We start from the raw sequence: 22934 nt of genomic DNA, 5'->3' as shown, positions 1-22934 counted from the left end.
TTTAAACACATGAAACTTCATTGAATGTGGATGTAATATTCTGATTTCTGACATTTGTGATCACATCTCCTTAGTTGCCGGGTCAAGTAAAGTAAGAAGAACTAACCACACCCACGGGTTTGCTTAATTTTAGGATCCCTGAGTTGTGCTTGCATTAATTGTTTTTAGTTTTTATCCATTTATAATTTCCGTTTCAATAGCTTATATTTTACATAATAAAATAAAGTTTAATTTAAATTTAAAATATATAATATAATAATATAAAATAAATTCTTGCGAGATTTCTGTTTTATAAAAAAAGTTAAATAACACCCCAAACACATTAAACATTAAAGCTGTTATAAGCTTCATCCCCACCGTTCCCATTACTTATACTGTGCCTATGTCCCACGGTATATATGTGACTAATCTCCCCCTCCCCCCCCTCTCTCTCTCTCTCTCTCTCATAAATTCTTCCTGAAACTTCCCCTGTTTTAGTTTCACAAACAAAGAGAATTTCAGAAGACCTACTTTTTGACCTGAAACAAAATGGCATCTTCTTCTTCTTCTTGTAACACCATTTTTTTGGGTTTTTTCGTATATCTGTCTCTCGCACACCTTACAATCTTCATTTCTGCTAATAAGGTTATTTATTCACTTATATCACTTGTATTTTGTTTCCTACTTTTCTTCTTCTTTAATTTCATTTTGGTTCAGGTGTATGTCGTCTACATGGGTAGCTCCGACAACCAAGACCCGGATCATATTTTGACCCGAAACCATCAAATCCTCACTTCTGTTCATAGCGAAAGGTATTTCTTTTTCTCTGTCTTTTTTCCCGAATAGGGTTTTTGAAATAATTTCTGAGTTTTTGCTTTTTTTGATTTTTTTTAGTGTTGAAGAAGCAAAAGCTGCTCATTTGTATAGTTATAAACATGGGTTTAAAGGGTTTGCGGCTAAGTTAAATGACGATCAAGCCCTTCAAATTTCGAGTAAGTTCAAGAAATGGCATTACACATTTACACTTATCACATCTATTTATTTGTTTATTTATAATATTTATAGCTACTTACTATGATTTTGTAGAGATGGAAGGAGTGGTATCGGTGTTTGAGAATAAAAAGAGGAAGCTACACACAACACATTCATGGGATTTCATTGGTCTTGGAGAAGAAGAAACCATGGAAATCCCGGGATTTTCCACAAAGGAGCAAGTTGATGTCATCATTGGTTTCATTGATACAGGTGGGATTTCCGATTTCGAATCTGTGGACTGTGGGTTTAAAATTAAATCATCCCTTTTATTTATTTTGTAATTACGATTAAGATGTTGGATTTTATGATAGGAATTTGGCCGGAATCCCCAAGTTTTAGCGATTCCGACATGCCTCCGGTGCCACCGGAATGGAAAGGAATATGCCAATCTGGGGAAGCATTCAACGCTACAAATTGCAACAGGTTTTCTTCAATCAATTCCATATGGGGTTGCTTTAACTTTTAAGCGGATATAATCCCTAAATCAATGTTTTTGTCGAAATTCATTTGATTTGATTAAATTATTTTTGCAGAAATATTTCATTTACTATTTATTTTTCAAAATAGTAGTGTTATTCTCGAAAAGTAAATAATTATTTCACAAAACACGAATTACTATTTTGGAAAAATATAAATAATTTTGCAAAACATGGATTCTTTTGAAAAAAATATAGTTTTTTCTTTTCCCAAAATATGAATTGATAATTTCAACAAAATATAAATAAATATTTTCCAACATATAAATAACTTCACAAAATATGAATTGTTTTGCAAAATAATAATTTCCTTTTTCCCAAAATTTGAATACAAACAAATAATTTCGCATATAAAAAGCTTTTCCAAAAATAAGTTTATTTATTTATTTTATTTTTTTGCAAAATATGCATATAACTATTTCACAAAACAGATCCAATTTTTTCGCACGTTTTCGCAAGATATGAATGATGATATCAGAAAATGCGAATAATTACATCTAAAAAATATGAACTATTTTGTAAAAATGGTCTAAAAAGTTATTTACAAAAGGATCATTTTACAATAGATATGTTATATTTCATAAATTTTTCAAAAAAAACGATCATTTTCTGAGTAAACTATTAATCCCAATATCCCATTCATTATTTATTTATTTATTTTACTTGAAATAGGAAATTAATAGGAGCAAGATACTACCACATGGGCTACGAAGCCGAACAACAACAACAGCAACAACAAAAACACGCCAAATTAAACCAAAAACATCTCGAAAACACAGACGACCCAAAAAAGAAACTATCATTCAGGTCACCAAGAGACAGCAACGGTCACGGGACCCACACCGCCTCCACCGCCGCCGGCCGCTACGTGGCCATGTCCTACAACGGCCTAGCCGGCGGCGGAGCCAGAGGCGGTGCGCCCATGGCCAGGATTGCTGTCTACAAAACATGTTGGGATTCCGGTTGTTACGATGCCGACATTTTAGCAGCTTTTGATGATGCAGTTAGAGATGGGGTCCACATCGTGTCATTGTCATTAGGTCCCGATGCACCTCAAGGGGATTATTTCAGTGATGCGATTTCCATCGGATCTTACCATGCGGTTAGCCGTGGGATTACGGTTGTTTCTTCGGTTGGAAATGAAGGGGGAAAAGGCTCGGCTACTAATTTAGCTCCTTGGTTAATTACTGTTGCTGCTAGCTCCACCGATAGAGAGTTCACTTCTAAATTACAAATGGGAAATGGTGTTAATTTAAAGGTATATAATTATTTTAATTTTTGATATAAAAAAATATTGGAATTTTAAATTTTTAATTAAATTTTTTTTTTGGATTAAATAGGGGGAGAGTCTTGGTGTGTATGAAATGAAGGCGCCTGCGAGAATCATATCTGCTTCGATAGCAAATAGGGGTTTCTTCACCCCTTACCAATCCAGGTGAAAAACAGGTACTTTTGTTTTGTGATTTACAAAAGGGTTAAATGCAAGAAATAGCATTGATATTTCTTGCATTTAGCCCTTTACAAACTAGACATTATTCTAGTGTCAAAGTGTTGAATATTGTCTATTTTGTTTTAGCTATTGCTTAGAAAGCTCATTAAACCACACAAAGACTAAAGGAAAGGTGTTGTTATGTCGACACACGGAAAGGTCAACAGAGTCAAAGCTGGCGAAGGGCGAAGTGGTAAAAGCAGCGGGTGGGGTAGGAATGATCCTAATAGATGAAACTGACAAAGATGTTGCAATTCCATTTAACTTCCCAGCTGCTATTGTTGGAAAAAGAATGGGAAACAGAATTCTATCCTACATTAATAGCACACGGTTTATTACTTTTACTTTACTTAATTACTTATTACTTATTATTAATGTTTTAACTTTTAATTATTATGTTCCAAATATAATTTTAACATTTTTCATCTACAAAAATAGCAAGGCCACAACAAGGATTTTCGCATCAAAGGCTAAAATAGGATCACAACCTGCCCCTCGTGTCGCATCTTTCTCTTCTAAAGGTCCTAACGCTCTAACCCCAGAAATTTTGAAGGTAACGTTTTATTATTATTATTATTATTTTTAATAAAAGTGGAACTCATTTATCATTTATCATTTATTATTATCTGTTTTGTATTGTAGCCTGATATTACAGCTCCAGGGTTAAATATCCTTGCAGCATGGTCACCTGCAATTGGAAAAATGAAATTTAATATTTTATCAGGAACTTCCATGGCGTGTCCACATGTAACCGGAATTGTAGCTTTAATCAAAGCCGTTCATCCTTCATGGTCTCCATCCGCCATTAAATCTGCAATCATGACTACAGGTAAAATTAAAGAATTAAAAAACTTTTATCTTGAAATTGGAATCAAAGAATCTGATATAAAGAACAAAAAAATGCAGCGACAGTATTTGACAAGAAAGGAAACCCGATAAGAGTTGACCCGGATTCAAGAAGAGGGAACGCCTTTGACTATGGATCGGGTTTTATTGACCCGACAGCTGTCCTTGATCCCGGCCTTGTATACGATTCAAATCCCACAGATTACAAATCGTTTCTTTGCTCAATTGGTTACAATCAAAAAATGCTTCACACAATAACGAGAGACAACGCCACGTGTAAAACTAAACCGTTTTCAAATCACCCCTCGAGCCTCAATTACCCTGCAATTTTAGTACCCAATTTAAAGTCAACGTTTTCAGTGACAAGAACGTTGACCAATGTTAGAAACCTAAAACAGGAAATGAGTTACAGTTATAGAGCAGTGGTGTCGACACTACTTGGGATTGAAGTCGATGTGCATCCGAGAAGATTGGTCTTCAATAGATATGGTCAGAAAATGAACTTCACTGTAACTTTCAGGAAAAATTCTGCACCTTCTCAAGGTTATGTGTTTGGTTATTTACAATGGAAGAATAGAAAGACACGTGTTACTACACCTTTGGTTGTTCGAGTTGTGCCTTCTAATTTGGGGGTAGTTGTGTAATTAGGACTGAAAAAAGATTTAGGTTACAAGAGTTTTATGGTAGTGGGTAATGGGTATACGAATATGTTTTCTTTATTCTGTTTGTTTTGTTTTGTGCAGTTTTTTTTAGAACATATGGTTGGTTTTGGTTATGTATCTATTGACACTAAAAACATTGTAAATGCTGCATTATTTGGGGTTATATCGATTATCAAATACAAAAACAATACGAGAATACCCATTATGCCATTTTTCACACTAAAATGATAAAAATGGTGTAATATTTGTCGCAAAAAGTACACCATTTTTAACATCAGAAAGAACCTTTGTAATTATTAGTTTTTTACAACTTTGACTTGTTACAATAACTTTATATACATAATAGATTTATGTCAATTTAATTTATAATATAACATTACATATAAAACATTATTAGTATAAATAATAAATTAAAAATACATAAATTCACAGTTAAATGTTCAAACTATAAATATTACATCCTATTTGGTGTAATAATGTTCACAAACACCATTTTTGGTGTAACAGCTGATATAATAAGCGGGTTTGGGTAAAAAATTTCGACATGTTTAATAAAAGGGTTGACATGACACGACATAAAAATTAAACAGATAAAATTAAGGTTAAGATTTTCAACTCGAGAATGATTAGAATATAACCCGCTTACTTATATATAAGATTATAAGTTTGTATAAAACTTTAATACTTCATAAATATATATCACATATATATTATTTTATAGTGGATGGAGATAAAAAAAAAATTGGGCTGACCTTGTTTGTATTAAAGTGGTAGATAAAAAAAAAATTGCAGTCCATCGATGCACATGACAAAGCCCAAACTGAAATAACTAAAAAGCCTGTAAGCCCAAAATATGTAGGGTTGTAACTTAATCAAACGACGAGACTCATACGCTCAAAACGCCTCTATAAACCAAGGTTTCTAATCTCACAAGACAAGACGCATTGATTTCTACAAATCCTGTTGTTATTCGAAATCCAGCATCATATAGATCTAAGAGTAAGTATGTTCATCTGTTTGATCTAACATTCAACAATAAACAAATATATAGCTGCATTGTACCAAGAATGAGGTCGATTGATACCTTTGTCTTGATTGCCAAATCGGCTGTAGCTAAATTGATTCTGAAGTTTTACTGGCCGGTTGTCGTTAATCTCAGTCGATAAATCTGCTTACCGAATTTCATATATTCTCTCAATCACTTGTTCATACTTGATTTATGAAACTTATTTCGTTTTCTTCATTGATTTTTAATTTTCATTTTGTGGTTTGTTTATTTTAAACAATTCTAACATATTTTGGAATTTTCATAGATAGTTTATAAAGATAACAATGCATCGATTCATGTTAATGTAAAATACAAAATAGTTTTAGATTATAATGTAGTATCTTCTTAAAGCAATAATTATTGATATACGCACAATAGGTTGGGTTTTAAAGTCTTTTCTAAAATGATAACTCATTATTAGGAGTTGATTGATATTCAAATATTGTTATTGACGAAAAATATGATTAGTGGCAAATTTTTTAACAGTTTACATGATAATGATCTTGAATGTTGGTGTTAAACTACCAACATTTAATCTAAACAAAAAAGTTGATGTTCTAGATTAAATAAAAAAGTTTATAGTCTAATTTTAAGATTTGATATTTGATACTTTGAGATTGTGTTATGAAACCGACTGAAATGATTGTTGTTTATAAACCACAATGGTGTTACATGTAGGGGTGAGATTTAGAACCGGAAAACCGGACCGGAACCGGAATCGGACCGGAACCGGAACCGGTATAACTGGATATTTCTTAAACGGGCCGGGTATTGGGTTCCAAAATTACTCTTATCCGGGTTCTGGGTATTTCGGGTACGGTTCCAATGGGTCCGGGTAATCCGGGTTTTTGAACCGGATATGTTTAAAAAACCGGAACCGGGTTTAATGGACCGGAACCGGTTTAGTGGGCAACGAACCGGTTTAGTGTCTAAAGACCCGATATAGGGAAAAGAACCGAAACTGAAGGGTTATTGTGGTGATCGACAACTCTCGCTTACTCTCGTTTTTCTCTTGCTCGACGTCGAAAAAGGATCCTCAATGGTTGTGATCGGCAATCATCAAATACATTCAATCTCGTTTTTTTGGCCCTTCTCTGTGATTGTCGACAACAACAGGAGTCAGGAACAATAAGAGTGACTTAAAACATAATTTTTATTCTCCTCTGTGATCGACAACATTCATCTCATTTTGATTTTTCTTCCATTCAATCTCAATTGAACTTCAAATCAATCTCCTACATTTAATTAATCAGTGCCGATCTTCAAAGTAATCACATGGATCCAACAACTTGAATCCAATTCTTAATTACTTTTTGTTCTATTTTTTAATATTCCCAATTGAAATCATCAGAGTTTGAGTTATGTATCTCCATACATGCATAAATATACATATTTGCATATATCTATATAGTTATGATCAATGTGATTTACACTTGTGAGCTGTGACTATGCATACTGAAAGTTAATAAAGCAATCTTGGTATTCGGTATTCCAGTTTGTGATTCCATTCCTATTAGGAAACAAGTGATCAGTCACAAAATCCCAGAAAGGTTGGGTATATACAAACATTCAAACAGTACAGATTATGTCCTAGGGGTATTTTTGGAAAAGCTGATATATTTTTGTTTTGGATGTTTAGGATTTTGTTTTGCAGGAGAGGTTAAGCTAAAAACATATAAATCATCAAAGGGACTTAAAAACATGTTAATGTATCTGTAGAAATTGCAAATAAGAGCAGGGGTATTTTTGGAAGTTTTCTTATTTAATAGTTTTTATTCCACTTTTTGTGTTTTACTATGATTATTTTGTGTTTAGTTTAATGGACCCTTCGTGTGGTATGTTTATGTAGCCCAGAAAACCTTTTCAATCAATAATACTTAAGCTAGTATTTTTTGTTAATTGAAATTCTTCCTACTAGTACATTCTTTTGTTCTTCCTGTTGTTACCTTTGTACAGAGGGTGCTGGTGGAGATAATCCCCTGTGATTATATTTAATTCTTTTTGCAGCCCCTTCATTACACATGATACGAGTGAAGCAACCAGGCTTTGCCATTTTGGCCCAACCATAAAGACTTTTGCAATTTATTTGGTCTATTTTTAAAATAAATAAATAAAATTAGAACATAATAAAATTGTGATTTTTGGCCAAAATTGCTAAAAATAACATTATTTATAAATGAAGTATGTGTGAAAACATAAAGTTTGACATCCATTTATTTTTTGTGTGCTTGAAGTGATTCCACCAAATGCCTAGACAAATAAATTTGTCATTTACTTTTTTTGTACGCGTCTTAGAAACTTTATAAGCTTAACATTATAAAAGTGTTCCCCACAACTCCATAAGAGTTCACTCATTTCACGTTAAATTCCTAAAAATTTGGCATACATGGTGATACATGGAAACAAAAGGCAAACACATGCAGTATTCCAGGGGATTTGTTTGTGGGATTGTTTTGGAGTGACATGTTATAGTATCATGCAGTAAAACACATGAAATACAACTATAACGCCTCATTATGAAAACCATCACTAAATGAACATTTTAAACAAAAAATTTGCCAAATTTAAAGGTTTCCGGTTCCAAAATTCGAGGCTTCTGGTTCCATTTTTGGGTTTCCGGTTCCAATGTTCAATTTCCGGTTCCAACCGGTTACATACCCACTTTACCCGGTTCGATACCCGGAACCGGTTCCCATATACCGGTCCGGTTATCGGGTCCTATAATCCGTCAATTACGGGTTCCGGGTTTTCCGGGTCCGGGTCCAATGGTTCGGGTTTGGACCCACTTTCATTCCTAGTTACATGTGTTGTGTCTTGAAGTTAAACGGGATGGAATTGCTTAACACTGGCATAGTACCATGATATGTTTAACAAACAGGTAATGAGAAGTTTAAACTCGGGTAACTTGTTTATTTTCAAATATTATTCTTTTAACTTGTTTAATCCATATAACGCGTGTAATCTGGATATTTAAGCATAAACCAAAAACCTAAATTTGCATCTCCAAATAAATAACCAAAACCTAAAAAACATTAGAATTTCAAAGCTCAAAGTACTTATCCAAAACAACCATTAAGTCATATACTCACATCGAACATAACTACTCGGATTATAATCAGATTGAACCTATACATTCTAAAATAAGAAAATAGCCATGTAACATATAATAGCTTAGATTTTTACCCGTAATAATGATATGGATAAAAGGTCTTTAAGTGTATTTAATATATCTTAGTTATCATTGTACAATAATTGAGAAGACAGTGTCGTTAAGCCTTTTTGTATGGTAAAGCTAATTCTTTTGAAAACTACATCGATAGATCTAAGGATATAACATTGCTATGCAGATCTGTTGTAGTCTAGTAAGAAATTTCATCGCATCCGCGTGCAAATAAACCAAACGTATTAAATGCAAAAGGTAAGAACATGTGTTGATTTTCCACGCACGATTTTTCATGTATGGTACTTGCAAGTAGCAGTTTTTAATGCAGCATGTCCCGTTGTGAAACCTCCGACCCTCTGAACATAAAATTTCTGAAATTAGGAAGCAACTATGAAATTATTAACATAGTTGAGGCTGAGAGGGATGTAGTGGTAGTAAGTGTGATGCTCAACGAACAAAAAACTAAAACGAGAGAAAAAAGAGATGACTTTGGGATGAATGCTTGGAGGGCGGCAACACTTGCTATATGCTTTGTAGTGGAACAATGAGTGAAGAAGGAGGCGGAGTGTGTTTGTGGCTTTGTGTTTTTGGGGAAATTAGAAGTGAACGAAATTAGGTCAAAACGTGGTTTAATATATTTCTTTTTTAATAGCGCTTCAATACAAACAAAGACAACCCAATATTTTTTTAGTCAATCCAATATAAAATTATATACAATATAGTCATTACATAAATTTTCACATGAGAAAGAGCTTTTATATTTTTTAGCATTTTACAACTTTGACTTTTTATAGTAACTTACAAAACAACATGAAAATTAAATGGATAAAATGAGGGTTAAGATTTTTAACTTGAGAATAACTCGAATATAACTCGTTTATTTGTATATAAATTTTTTTAAAATTGTAATATTTTAAAAATATATTATATATAATTTTATATCGGGTTGGGTTGGTCTTGTTTGTATTCAAGCGATGTAGGAAAAAAAATGTATTTGATCATGTTTGACCTAATTTCCTACACTTTCTAGTTTCCCCAAAGCCACAATCACACTCTGTCTCCTTTTCCACACATTTCGTTTTTCATTCCACTAATCATAGTAAGATCTGCTGCTCGACATTGTCGGTTTACTCCTGTCTTGTCTCCGTCACTCCATTCAGTTTTTGGTTTCTTGAGCATCATAGCTGATACCCCGCATCCCTCTTAACTTTAGGTATGTTAATAACTTTATGGTTGTTTCCTTATTTAAAAAATTATATGTTGAATCTTAGCTATTATATGTTCAATATGTGTGTAGTTTCATGACTATTTTCTTATTTTAAAATATACAAGTACAATCTAGTATAATCTAAGTAGTTATGTTTAATTTTAGTATATAATTTCATGGTTGTTTTGAATGATTACATTGAACTTTCAATTTCTAATGTTTTTCGGCTTTTGGTTATTTGGGTATTTGGCTTATGTTAAATTATATGGGTTACAAACATACACAAATTAAAAGGATAATGTTTCAAAATAAATGGTTTATCTGAGTTGTGTTGGGTTACACGAGTTTAAACGTGTCGTGTTCATGTCAAGTCTTTCGGGCCCATTTATTAAACATATCGTGTTTGTGTCAAGCAATTCCAACCCGTTTAACTTTCAACCTGACAGGACATGACCCATTTGCAACCTCTATTTGGTGCCCCAATATTTCTACAATAAAAAAATGCCTTGTGTTTCTTTCTTTATGGACCGATGAATAAGGGAACAAAGGTCAAAAAGAGGAAAGCAATAACCAAAGGAATAAAAGCCTAAATATTTCATTTTTTCCAAACTGGTTTCATGCAATCCGGTTTTGATCCGGTCCGAATAGGTTTGTATATGATTGAGTATTTCCTGGTTTTAGCCTAAACCAGATTTGACTTTATCGACTTGATTTGATCCATTTGGGGTAAGGATCTAAGGTCTATAAATAAGGTGTTAGGAATTATAACCTCTTTGCTCATTGGCTTGACTTTTCACCTCCTCTCTTCCTTCCTATCCTTGGACGATTCTATTTTGGATCCTCTATATCTAAGCAAGGTGACAAGTACAAGATAGCAAGCCAGAAAGTCTCTAGCTACAAAATAAGTATGTCATTCTGTCTTTCTTAGTAGTTGCAGTAATAAGTTGAAACTTATATTATTATAGGTTGCATGTGCACATATGAATTTTGTTTTAGTCTTCCACAACCATATTTATGTGTATTGTAAGCCTTATAACATAACATTGGTATTAGAGTCATTGGTTCATGATTACTTGCACTGTTATTTTAAATAGATTTGAACATTGTTTGTTGAGATTAGGTTTTTGTTTTTATTTTTTTATTTTTTTATTTTTTTAATTTTAGGTTTTAGGATGTGAAGTTATTATTTTCTTTTTTGATGGCTATTTCCGATTTTTCTTATACCCTAAGCTATGCTTAAATAACCATAAACCCTAAAAACGAAATTGGAAAAAGAAACCTGGAGATGGAGATCGTAAGGACACGACGTGCCTTCTCTAGGGCACGCCGCACTCTATATAGATCGAGTCCTATGGAACCCTAACTTGCTCCTCGAGTTCGCTAACTTTTCGAGCAAGAAACAAATTTGATATAGTTAGAATTTTGGATATATTTTATTTAAGTATTATTTAGATAAAGATTATTATTTGAATATTTAATTGATTTAATTGTAACGTCTGTTTTCGTTTAATGACTTCGAAATATGGTTGATTTATAATAACGAGTAATTATATAATTAAAAACTAAATTTTGTAAGTTCGGCAAATGATAAATTTAATAAAAGACATTATATAGATGTAAACGGTTAAAGTAATAATAATATAATAATAAATAAAAATATTAGTGATAACAATATTAATATGAAATAAATCAATTTATTTAATTAGTTTTGAAGAGGAATTCAAATTTGGGGTCCAAATCTTTAATATGCCAGACTTTAGGGACGAATTATGCCAAATCGTAAATTGTTGTCTTGTCTTCTTTCTGATGTATAACGACGCAGCTACTTTAGGGACGAATTATGCCAAATCGTAAATTGTTGTCTTGTCTTCTTCTTGATGTATAACGACACAGCTACTGATTGAGTTTCTTTTACCATTTTAAGCATTCACAAACTCGAATCTTTGAAACCTAATTGACACTAACCTCAAATAGCTTACCTCTTGACTTTTTAAACCAATCTTCACCCTCCTTGAGCTTCGAATCCGAGAGAGGAAATAGAGTGAGTAAGATGTTAATGAGTGGTGATTTTCATTATATATATATATATATATATATATATATATATATATATATATATATATATATATATATGTGTGTGTGTGTGTGTGTGTCTTTCATCCAGTTTCCTTGGATGCTCACGCTACATTTGATCGTATTTTATTCCCCTGAAACCAAGCCCAAGTGTGAGTGTGTGATTTTGTGTGAGTCCGTTTGTGCTTCACGTGAAGCTGAAGAGTAAAGCAGGAGAGAACAAAAGAGTTGTAGATGAGGATTCCGTATTGAAGGTTTGATGAATATTGTGCTGTCATTTTGATGCATCCAAAACCAGAGGGCCCGAGAGGGGTTCATCGAAAACTCCCCTCATTTTATGTGGGCCACATCATTATTTCCCTCGTTTTTCTTTCTCTCATCTGAACGCAAGGAATAGGCGGGAAGCTTCCCTCGCTATTTTTTTAAATAAAATTAATTGATTTTTATGATTTATAATTTTTAAATTAATAACAACCAAAAAAATTAATTAAAAAGAAATGCATTTCATTAATTAAAATAAAAATTATAATAAACCTAAGATTAAAAAAGTACAAAACTTTAAAAAAAAAAACACAAACAAAAAATCAAACAAACCAACAACAACCTATGGAAAATATTTTTTCATAATTTTTTCTCTCTTCTTTATCACGAGCTCGAGAGCCAGTCCCGAGAGATGGTCAGTGTTTTCCATCAAGAACTTCATATCCTCCATTTATTGTCTTTCCGCGCGCTCCTTCTTTGTTGTTTCTTCTTTTTCTTTGTCAAACACCAAACGTTCAGAGAAATTAGGATTATATCGATCAAACAACGTTGTTATTTTCCGCATTTCGTCAACGTCTAGCTCGAGTTCGTCCTCCTGATTTAAATCTAGACCGACCCGAGCATCGGAGGAAGTTGTGTAACCACTAGAACCCGTTTTTGTTTGCTTTGATTGTTGTACTCCAAAAATAAAATCTTGCTCGTATTTTTTCCACCTAGGACATCTAACCAATAATTTCCAACAACCATGCCACTTGAATGGTTTTCCGACTCCCTCAAGGTAAAATTGCAAAGTTTCTTGAAGTATTTCTTCGTTGCCTTTGCTGCTTTTTTGTTGGGTTTTTAGGTTGTTGTACAACCCGTTTATTTTTGAAACCCCTTTGCTATTTCTCGAAACTTCGAATTCAGTTGGTGTTTCGTACGGTAGTCGTCATCTTTTTCTAGCTCATCCCAAAACCGTTCTAAAATGCGAAACCAAAAATGATATCCCGGTTGTGCATTTCTCATCTTCAAATCCTCATAAATGTTAACCCAAGATTTTACCAAAACTAGCTCTTCTTGTGGAAGCCATGATGTCGGCTTTTGTCTTCCCGGTTGTGCGACACCCTTGCGCGCTTGTTGTTTTCTTTTGCGTCGTTGTGGGGGTGGTGTGGGTTGAGTTTCGGGAACCATCTCTTCTTCTTCTTCCGTGTCGTCCAACTCATCGACAAATTGGAATTGTTGTTGGGTTTGGGTTTGGGGCTGGGTTTGGGGCTGAAGTTGATTTGGTGAATGTTGATCGGGAAAAACAACAAAGTTTGAAAACATTTGCGGAGTAACATTTGGAACTTGGACCGAGTAATATTGTCTAACATTTTGGTATATAAATTGTAGTGGAGATTGAATGAGAGCATCTAGTTGGGGATGATAACTCCTTGTGATGATGAATTGATAGCAAAAATGTTTCGAGTAGAGGTGCTTAAACTCGAAACATGAGTTTTTTTTCCTTCTATCGGAAGTTGGGCTTTGATTGTGGGGATTCATTTTTTTTTTGAAGAAAATAAAGGTTGTAGCGGATTTGTTTGAAGGTTTGATTGAATGTAAATGAGTATGAGTATTTATAGATGTTTTAAAGGGTAAAAAAAACAAAAAAATTACATTTAAGTGCATATAGTTGGTGTGTGTGTGTGTGTGTATATATATATATATATATATATATATATATATATATATATATATATATATATATATATATATATATATATATTACCGTTTTTTAACGGTTACTTCAAAAAAAATTGCACCAATTATCGAAGGAGGGAGAACGCGACAACCCAACCCCCCACCCTTCCCCACACCGACGGTGCGGTGTTCCACCGTGCGGGAAGAGTCCCGCAGCCTTCCCCGCGTATCATTTCGTCTGGCCTAATAGAGGTATACAATAATCTGAGTTGGACAAGAAATTAGTTGGTAATGTGAGCATGGTAACCCACAACATACTATGTTGTCGGCGAGTGTTTGGAGCTCTCCAGTCGCGTCTTTGTGGCTGTTCCTCGGCTCCAAGAAGAAGACGAAGAACGTTCGTGTGAGTGTACATTTTTGGACCACCGGAAACTAGCATCGTCGGAGACGGAGGCTCGGCTGGAGATGGGAGCTCCGCCGAAGAGGGAGCATTGTCAGTGACATAGAACTGTATGTTGATTTACGTATGCGATGCTTGGATCGGAGGTATACTCTTTGAACTAATGGACCCTAGCACTTGTTAGAATGGGCTTAAAATTTGTTCTTCAACTTTAATATAAAATGGACTGAAGTGTCTTTTTTTAAGCACGTTGGGCTTATTATATATGGATGAGGTAGATATCGGGTTTAATGTATATTAATATAGATGATTAACTAAATATGATGGAAAATATTTATAAAAATTTGTTTTGGGTTTATTTATTTATAAGATGAGTTTATGGACTAATTACTTATATGGATTAAAATTATAAATATCTGGTAACTATTGGATAGTATTATATAATGAATCATAAATTTTGTTATTTAAGAAGTTGGTTAATTATAACTAATGTGCTTTATCTAGCAACTAGATTATTTTGATGGTTAAGAGTGAGATATGATTAACTTGATAATTGAAATACATGATTAAGTGCGATCCGAATATTATAAAAATAATATCAGCGAATCAGAAAAAATATTTTGAAGTATTATTAAGTGAAACTTGTGATACGAGCTGAGTATATTTATTGCTATGAGATGTAGGTGTCTGGAGAGGGAGAAGTTCCTCTAGCTCACGACAATAATGTTGTCAGGAGTTTGCTTGCAAGAACCAGGTGAGTCTTCTCACTATACTATGTAGAATGCTAGATTGTCTTTGTGACTCTTGCATAATAGACCATGTGAAGACCATGACACATATATGAAAGACCATGGGAGGATCATGTGTAACACTCGTTCCAGGTATGAATCCAAGTGAAAATGTTTAATGTTTTCTGGGTGGCCACGGCGTGACAATTCTTTTTGGGCCGCGAGTTTTTGATAGACCACCACGGCATGGTAATGGGTGCCACAGCATGGTAGCCGCTGTTGGAGAAAAGCCTTAATTTTTAGGGTTTTCACCCTATTTAAACATCATTAACCCCTAAGACCTTTTAACCTCATCAGCCTCCACTGTCCAATTCGTTCCTTTCAAACCCTAATCTCCATTGTTGGTGTTTTGAGCTCATTTTGGTGATTGGTGTCCATTGTAGAGAGAAGGAAGCCATTAGAAAGCAAGAAGAGAGCTCCAAGCCTTGTATATCTGAGTTGTACACTTCTTGAGCAACCCCATATGAGTATGTACTACTCAAGACCAAATGATTTGCCTTTTTGGACGCTTTGGGGTGTTTAGAGTTATAAAAATAAAATCTTGACCCTTTCCTTTCCTCCATGCATGCATTTGGTGACTTGTAGCATTGTGAAATGTTAGGATTTATGGTTTTGTCACTTTAATGTTTTGTCACTTAGAATGTTATTTGGGATCAAAACTGAGTTTTAGACGAAAGGACTTTAGGGATTAGGGGCTTAATGTTTAAGCTATGTTGAGTTTTTGCTCTAGTATAATCTAAGTAGTTATGTTCAATTTGAGTATATAATTTTATGGTTGTTTTGGATTATAACCTCGAACTTTGAATTTATATTGTTTTTTGGCTTTTGGTTATTTGGGTTTTTGGCTAGTGTTAAATTATATGGGTTACAAACTTACACGGGTTAAAAGGATAATGTTTCAAAATAAATGGGTTATCTGGGTTGTGTTGGGTTACACGAGTTTAAACGTGTCGTGTTCATGTCCAGGCTTTCTGACACATTTATTAAACATGTCGTGTTCGTGTCAAGCAATTCCAACCCGTTTAACTTTAGACCTTACACAAGACGACCCATTTGCAATCTCTATTCGGCGCCCCGATATTTATTCAAAAAAAAAACATGCCTTGTGTTTCTTTCGTTATGGTTTGATGAATAAGGGAACAAAGGCCAAAAGGAGGAAAACAAGAACCAAAGTGTAACATCCGGGTCATGAAGCTAACTATTTATTGATTTATAGATTTTGGATGAGGCTCACGACATGAGACATGGTGGTCACGTCATGAGTGACCGTTGAATAATTGACCCGTGTTTTTGAGTCTCATGACGTAAGTCTATGGGTCCTCACGACGTGAGGACGATCTGATGACCAAAACCCTAATATTTCGGGTATTTAATGGAATGAGAGGGCTAGGGTTGCCCATCCTTAGCCTCTCTCACTCTCTTGCCTCCTGAAAACCCTAATCTCAACCTACTTAGAGTCCTTAGCCATTTTTGTTTCATTGAAGCTCTCTTTGGTGGTTTTTGTCTCACTAAAGTGGAAGAAGACCTTGGTGGAGCAACATCTCGGCTATCCAGCTTCTACCTCACCTTCTTGCAGAGCTTTTGGAACATTGTAAGCCATAAATCTCTGACCTTTTTATCTCTTGCATGCTAGATCTAAGTGTTAAGCTCCTTTTTGCATGGTTGTGAAGGATTGCATGCATGGGATCCATAAAGTTGGCAACTTTATGGATCATTGAGGCATTCTCTATAGTGTAATCTTTGGATTTGAGATTTTGAGTAGTTTTAGACTCCAAACATGAGTCTTGATCTCATTTTCCCTCTTTTGGCCTAGTAAGTGTTTGAGTCATGCATTAGACATGCATAACTAAAAGTTATGATTTTTATCATCCTATGGGCGAGGGAGGACCCCCTGGAATGCCCCAAGTAATGGTTGGATGGAATAAGAGCTTAATGCTCAAAGCTAGCCATGTAGCGCTCACAACGTGAGGAATAAGCTTGTCACGTTGTGAGAACGTTTGCCTTTCTGACTGTTTTGTCCAGATTAGGTCACGACGTCACTCTGGAGGTGGTCATGACGCGACGATGATTGGAATCGAGATTGGGTGAGTTGATTGACTAAGTTGATCCGCTGAGTTGGAACCGGGTCAAGTTGATGCTCACGACGTGACGATGAGCTAGTCATGACGTGAGGGTCAGCCGTTCGAGTTTGGACCGTTGACTTGAGACCATTTTGGAACATTTGGGCCTTAGGGTTCTCTAGATGGGTTGGGCCATTAGTTGGCCTAGTTTGGACTTGGGCCATTATTGGGCCTCATGATTATGGGCTTAACCTTAGAAAGTAACTAGAGTTGGTATTGATTGTGTTCGGCGTGAGGAGCCGTTGTGCAACAGACTTGGGTGTGAGATTTGCTATCTTCTGATTGAGGTGAATTTTTCTCACTGTACCTGTGCGTCGAAGGCACCAATGCCGGCCCACTAGGTTATGTATCCCGGTATAAAAGATGTTGTTATGTTGTAGTGATCTGTTATATCCGCATGTTTGTATGTTGCCTATTTATATGATTATATGTTTGTTGGATATATGTTATCTATTTTGTATATGTCGACATAGTATGGTTATGTTGAGGTAGTACTGCTTTTTGAAGTAGCCAACAAACCCGAGAGCAAGCCATACATAAGTTGAGGGCCGGAAGGGTAATCCAGACTTATGTTGTGGGCTCGGGAGCAAGCCAGATATGAGCCGTGGGCCCGTTAGGCAAGCCAGACTCATATTAAGGGGTCAAAGGTAATCCAGTATGTTAGATGTGGACCCAATATATGTTGTTATATGTTATGTGTGTTGGTACTTTGGGGGAACTCACTAAACTTTGGCTTACAATGTTAGTTTATTGTTTCATGTACTTCAGAGGATCGTGGGAAAGCGAAGGCCTGATCGTGTACATCTCCTTATTTTTATGTTATTGGTTTTTGGGACACTCTGATATGATGTTACATTTTGAAACAACGGTTCTTTTTCTAAACAATGATGGTTAATGGTTGTTTTTGAAAACTTCTAAATTTTTATGAATTTTGGAATGTTATACAAAGGAATAAAAGCCTAAATATTTCATTTTTTTCCAAATTGCTTTCATGCAATCCGGGTTTGATCCAGTCCGAACAGGTTTGTATAGGATCGAGTATTTCCTGGTCTTAGCCTAAACCAGATATGACTTTGTTGACCTATTTCGATCCATTTGGGGTAAGGATATTAAGGTATATAAATAGGGTGCTAGGGATCATAACCTCTTTGCTCATTGGCTTGAATTTTCGCCTCCTATCTTCCTTCCTCTCCTTGGACGATTCTATTTTGGATCCTCCACATCCAAGCAAGGTGACAAGTATAATATTGCAAGCCAGAAAGTCTTTAGCTGCAAAAGAGGTATGTCATTCTGTCTTTCTTAGGAGTTGCAGTAATAAGTTGAAACCTCGATTATTAAAGGTTGCATACGCACATATGAATAAGGATATGCTCAGGATTGCATGCTAGAACGCCTTCTTAGGGAGATGCCTTTTCGTGCCTAATATGTGAATTGTTGGAGATGCATGATAATGTGTAGGCTAAGGACCTTCAAGAATTGTGTGATAGGATTGACTGACCTTTATGATGCCTTATTGTATGTTGGTTTTGATGTTCGAATGTTGCTTGTTTTGTGCTATGTGAAACATATATTATTGTTAAACAACTATTAAGCAAATACGTTAGTTGCATTCCACAAAGATTAATTAGTTTTAGAATGCTTGATTTTGCTCTATTGTGCATCTCCTGTTTGAGTTCAGCCGTTGTAGTGCAAGATCTTTCAGTCAAAAGATTGTTTAGTTTTTGTTGTGCATGGTTATGCCTTATTGTATGTTGGTTTTGATGTTTGAATGTTGCTTGCTTTGTACTGTGTGAAACATATGTTGATGTTAATTAATTATTAAGCAAATACGTTAGGTTGCATTCCACAAAGATTAAATAGTTTTAGAATTCTTGATTTTGCTATATTGTGCATCTCTTGTTTGAGTTCAGCCGTTGTAGTGCAAGATCTTTCAGTCAAAATATTGTTTAGTTTTTGTTGTATGTGGTTGTATTTGTAAGATAGTTAGTTAACAATGGTAGAAGTTTCTTCCACAGCTAATAACATGGTGGGGTGGAAATTCCTAGTGAATTAGGAAGAGTGTTAGAATGTGCTAGTGTGTATACTTGTGTAAGAGGAATCCTAGAAAGAGAATATGAGAAGATTAGCAGTGTGTACTCATTTAAGAGTGTGTATATGTGATTAGATTGGTCAGAAGTGGTCACGAGTAGTGACTTAGGAATCTTGAGACAATTCTTGGGACGAATACGGATAGGTGTGGAAGGTAGTATGAGTCCGTACTATTGAAAGCACATCATCCGTACGAGGATCAAGAAGAGTCGAAAAGGCTTCTAGGCAGCCGGTTAAGAGTAGATAGCATGGTTCAACACCATGATTCGTTGCAGTGTGTTTCCGCCTTTATCGGTTTTCTGGTTATGGTTGTTTAGGATGAAGACGAGGTTGGTAATTGTTCAGAGCTTATTTGCCATGGCAGATTGGGTTTGATTAGTGTAGACCTGGTCGAGTTGTTCGATTTTAAGGTCTCAAGGGCCTTGTTAGAGGTAGTACCAGTTTGAGTCATATGACTCATGAAAGAAGCAATTGTGATGATCGACATATGTACGGTTAGTCGATGGTTCATGTTGACGTTTGTTATGGCATGGTTATACTTTATTTCCTATCTCGTGTGTTCAAAGGAGAGAATATCAGATTCTTACCATATGATAAATGGAAAGAAAGATGATCTCTGCATCAGTGGTTGCCCGGAGGAGGCAAGGTTCGACTTGATGTTAATCGTCTTCATCTTCTAGTGAAGGGATGGCAGCGAGTCGTTTATCTAATAGATTCAATGGTCATGGTGGGGACTATGATGTGAGCTGAACCTTCAACCTAGTTTTGAGAAGAGCGGGTGTTCCTGATACATGTTGAGTTTATGATTCCAGTGTATGAACTAGAGGGTCCACATGAGAAGAGGGAGTTGATGCATGGTTAGGTTACTATATAACATCTATGAGATTCAAGGTCGTCAATGTTAACTAGTAGATCAGGAAAGCCATGGTTATTACATTAGGTTTGGAATACGCACATATAGATTGTAATTGTGGGTAAACCCTGATTATTAATTAGGATTGTAATTAGGTTATGTTTAGTGTGAGGAGTCGTATTAACAACAACTCGAGTGTGCAATTCTGTTATATTCAGTTAGGGGTGAGTCTTCTCATTATATTCGTGGGTCGAAGGCACTAATGTCGGCCAATTATTCTGTTATGTAGAATGCTAGCTGTTATGTGACTTTCATATGTTTGCATGACCGAGTTGAAATAAACCTCAAGGTTGGGCCCATATTTGTTGATCAGATTGAAATAAAAACTAGAGTTGGGTCCATTATTGTATGATCGGATTGAAATAAACCCCATGGCAGTGCATTGGGCCCATATTTTTTTGATTGGGTTGAAATAAGCCTCAGCGTTGGGCCTATATTTGTATATTGGGTTGGGATACACCCTAGGGTTAGGCCCAGTTGTATGTTTGGTATTTGGTACTTTGGTGAACTCACTAAGTCTTGTGCTTACAGTTTTTGTTTATGGTTTCAGGTATTTCCGGTACAAAAAAGGAAGGGTCCGACATGATGACACAACATCCTCCCCTCATGATTTCCGCACCTTTTGGATACTCTTACTCTGATATTTTGGATATTATACCTTTTGATTGTCTTTGAACTATTTGATGATTGAATCTATTGATTTTAAACGAAAAACTTTATCACTACTTTTGGGGATGTTACAAAATAATAAAGAAAAAAATACATAAATTCAAAGTTAAATGACAAACCTTTAAATAGTGTAACACCCTATTTGGTGTTGTACTATTCACAAACACCATTTTTGGTGTAACAAAGGATGTAAGGAATGCAAGAGGTATGCAACATTCAAGAAAAAAATGTTAGTTTACATATAAAGAACATCTAACCACAACGAAGAACAAATAGTGGTGCATGAAAAAAAAGCAATCAATAAAGCTAAAAGTAAAGATAAGCAAGGGTAAGCGTGTATATTAGACGTGGAAAAAATTGACACGACCCAAAATAAATAGGGTTGGGTAAAGAGATTTCGACAGGTTTAAGTAAACAAGTTGACACGAATCGACACGAAAATTAAATGGGTAAGGTTAATATTAAAATTTTCATCTCAAGAATGAATTGTATATAACCCATTTATTTATATATAAGTTTTTATAAAATTTTAATATTTTATAAATATATCATATATAATTTTATATTGAATTGGGCTAAAAAATAGATTGGATAAGGAATGTATTTAACCATGTTTGACCTAATTTCATTCACTTTCCAGCTTCCCAAAGTAGAAAGCCACAAGCACACTTTGTCTTTTTCTTCGGTCATTCCACTATGAATCATAGTAAGTGTCGTTGCTCGATGTTGCCTCCACTCCCGTCTTGTCTCCTTTTAACGTATTTTAGTTTTTTGGTTCATTGAGCATCATGCATCCCTCTCAGCCTCTCACGTATGTTAACAATTTTATGGTTGTTTCCTGATTTCAAAAATATATATTCAATATGAGCTATTATATGGTCAACATATGTATAGTTTTATAGTTATTTCCTGATTTCAGAGTATAATTTCATGGTTGTTTTGGATGATTACCTTGAACTTTGAATTTCTAATGTTTTTCAGCTTTTTGTTATTTCTTTGAAGATGGAATTTCGGGTTGAAATGATTATTCATTAAACGTGTTAAATAATTTATATGTTTGATTCAACACTAAACAGCAAATAAATATATAACTACATTGTACCAAGAATGAGGTCGATTGATATCTTTGTCTTGATTGCCAAATTAGTTGTAGCTAAATTGATTATGAAGTTTTACTGGCCGGTTGTCGTTGACCTCAGTTGATAAATCTGCTTACTGAACTTCATATATTCTCTCAAGTCTCAATCACTAATTTGTATTTGATTTATGAAACTTATTTTGTTTTTTTAATTGATTTTATAAAAATCAAAGAAATGATTTTATTGTTTTTTTAATAATATTTTATTCTATATAAGAGAGACCACATCACTTTCCAGGAATATATGTTTTGAATTAAATAATTAACTAGCAGTTTGCGTCTAACGGTGACTACACTGTTAACGAATTAAGCCCTAGAAAGTATAAGTTTTTGTTATGATTAAAGTAGTATATAATGTTCATGTAGTGGTTTATTTATGGAATAATAACTTAAACGAGTAATATATTTTTTGATTTATACACATTTGGTCATTAAATTTTTTCGTCCACATTTACACCTTCAACTTGTTTAATAAAGTAATATACATTTCATTCCGTATACATGTAGTCTTTAATAATTTTTGCACATTTAGTTCTTAATTTTCTTTTTGTTGCAAAATTTGTCATTGTTGTTTTTATACACATTCAATGCTTATGGTCGGTTTCTTTAGGTTTTTTTCATAGCATCTTACGCAGGACAATCATTAATAAGGTGTTAGGAGTTGTTGATGCTTATGACCACCGCGACCTCGACTGTTTAGGTCTGTTGTTTGACCTAGGTCTTGTGTTCTGAGCGTCTTAACTTTTTCATACGATCTCAGAGTTTAACGATATTTATATCCACATGTTTGTATTTAAGTCTACTATAATTTTTGTTTAGATACTCTCGTTAAAAAGTAATATATTTTTACTTGCGATTTTATAAAAAATGTTTATACATACATTCATAAAGTACGCATGGATATATAGATCGTAAGTAAA

General features: G+C 34.5%; 1 protein-coding gene, 1 long non-coding RNA gene and 2 other non-coding genes across 4 annotated transcripts; all 4 read left to right on the top strand.

The window, feature by feature from the left end:
• The first annotated feature begins 414 nt into the window (after positions 1 to 414).
• On the top strand, positions 415 to 4692 carry LOC145087210 (subtilisin-like serine-protease S). The gene is made up of 11 exons (XM_079025120.1): positions 415 to 624; positions 697 to 791; positions 874 to 971; positions 1066 to 1224; positions 1326 to 1437; positions 2163 to 2748; positions 2831 to 2925; positions 3067 to 3309; positions 3418 to 3532; positions 3622 to 3808; positions 3886 to 4692. Exons 1-11 carry the CDS (start codon positions 529 to 531, stop codon positions 4467 to 4469), a joined length of 2370 nt encoding a protein of 789 aa, XP_078881246.1. The 5' UTR covers positions 415 to 528; the 3' UTR covers positions 4470 to 4692.
• A 668-nt stretch (positions 4693 to 5360) lies between these two features.
• LOC145087209 (uncharacterized) lies at positions 5361 to 7434 on the top strand. The gene is made up of 2 exons (XR_013700747.1): positions 5361 to 5486; positions 6214 to 7434. It is a non-coding gene; the product is annotated as an uncharacterized LOC145087209 (long non-coding RNA).
• LOC145090983 (small nucleolar RNA snoR109) lies at positions 5592 to 5679 on the top strand. The gene has a single exon (XR_013701901.1). It is a non-coding gene; the product is annotated as a small nucleolar RNA snoR109 (small nucleolar RNA).
• A 14586-nt stretch (positions 7435 to 22020) lies between the features above and the next one.
• LOC145090984 (small nucleolar RNA snoR109) lies at positions 22021 to 22108 on the top strand. The gene has a single exon (XR_013701902.1). It is a non-coding gene; the product is annotated as a small nucleolar RNA snoR109 (small nucleolar RNA).
• The last annotated feature ends 826 nt before the right edge of the window (positions 22109 to 22934 follow it).

This window comes from Lactuca serriola, chromosome 2, assembly GCF_051521515.1.
Source record: "Lactuca serriola cultivar US96UC23 chromosome 2, Lser_US96UC23_V15, whole genome shotgun sequence".
NCBI lineage: Eukaryota > Viridiplantae > Streptophyta > Magnoliopsida > Asterales > Asteraceae > Lactuca > Lactuca serriola.
The sequence above is the reverse complement of the archived record's forward strand: the minus strand, read 5'-3'. Positions and strand labels throughout refer to the sequence as shown.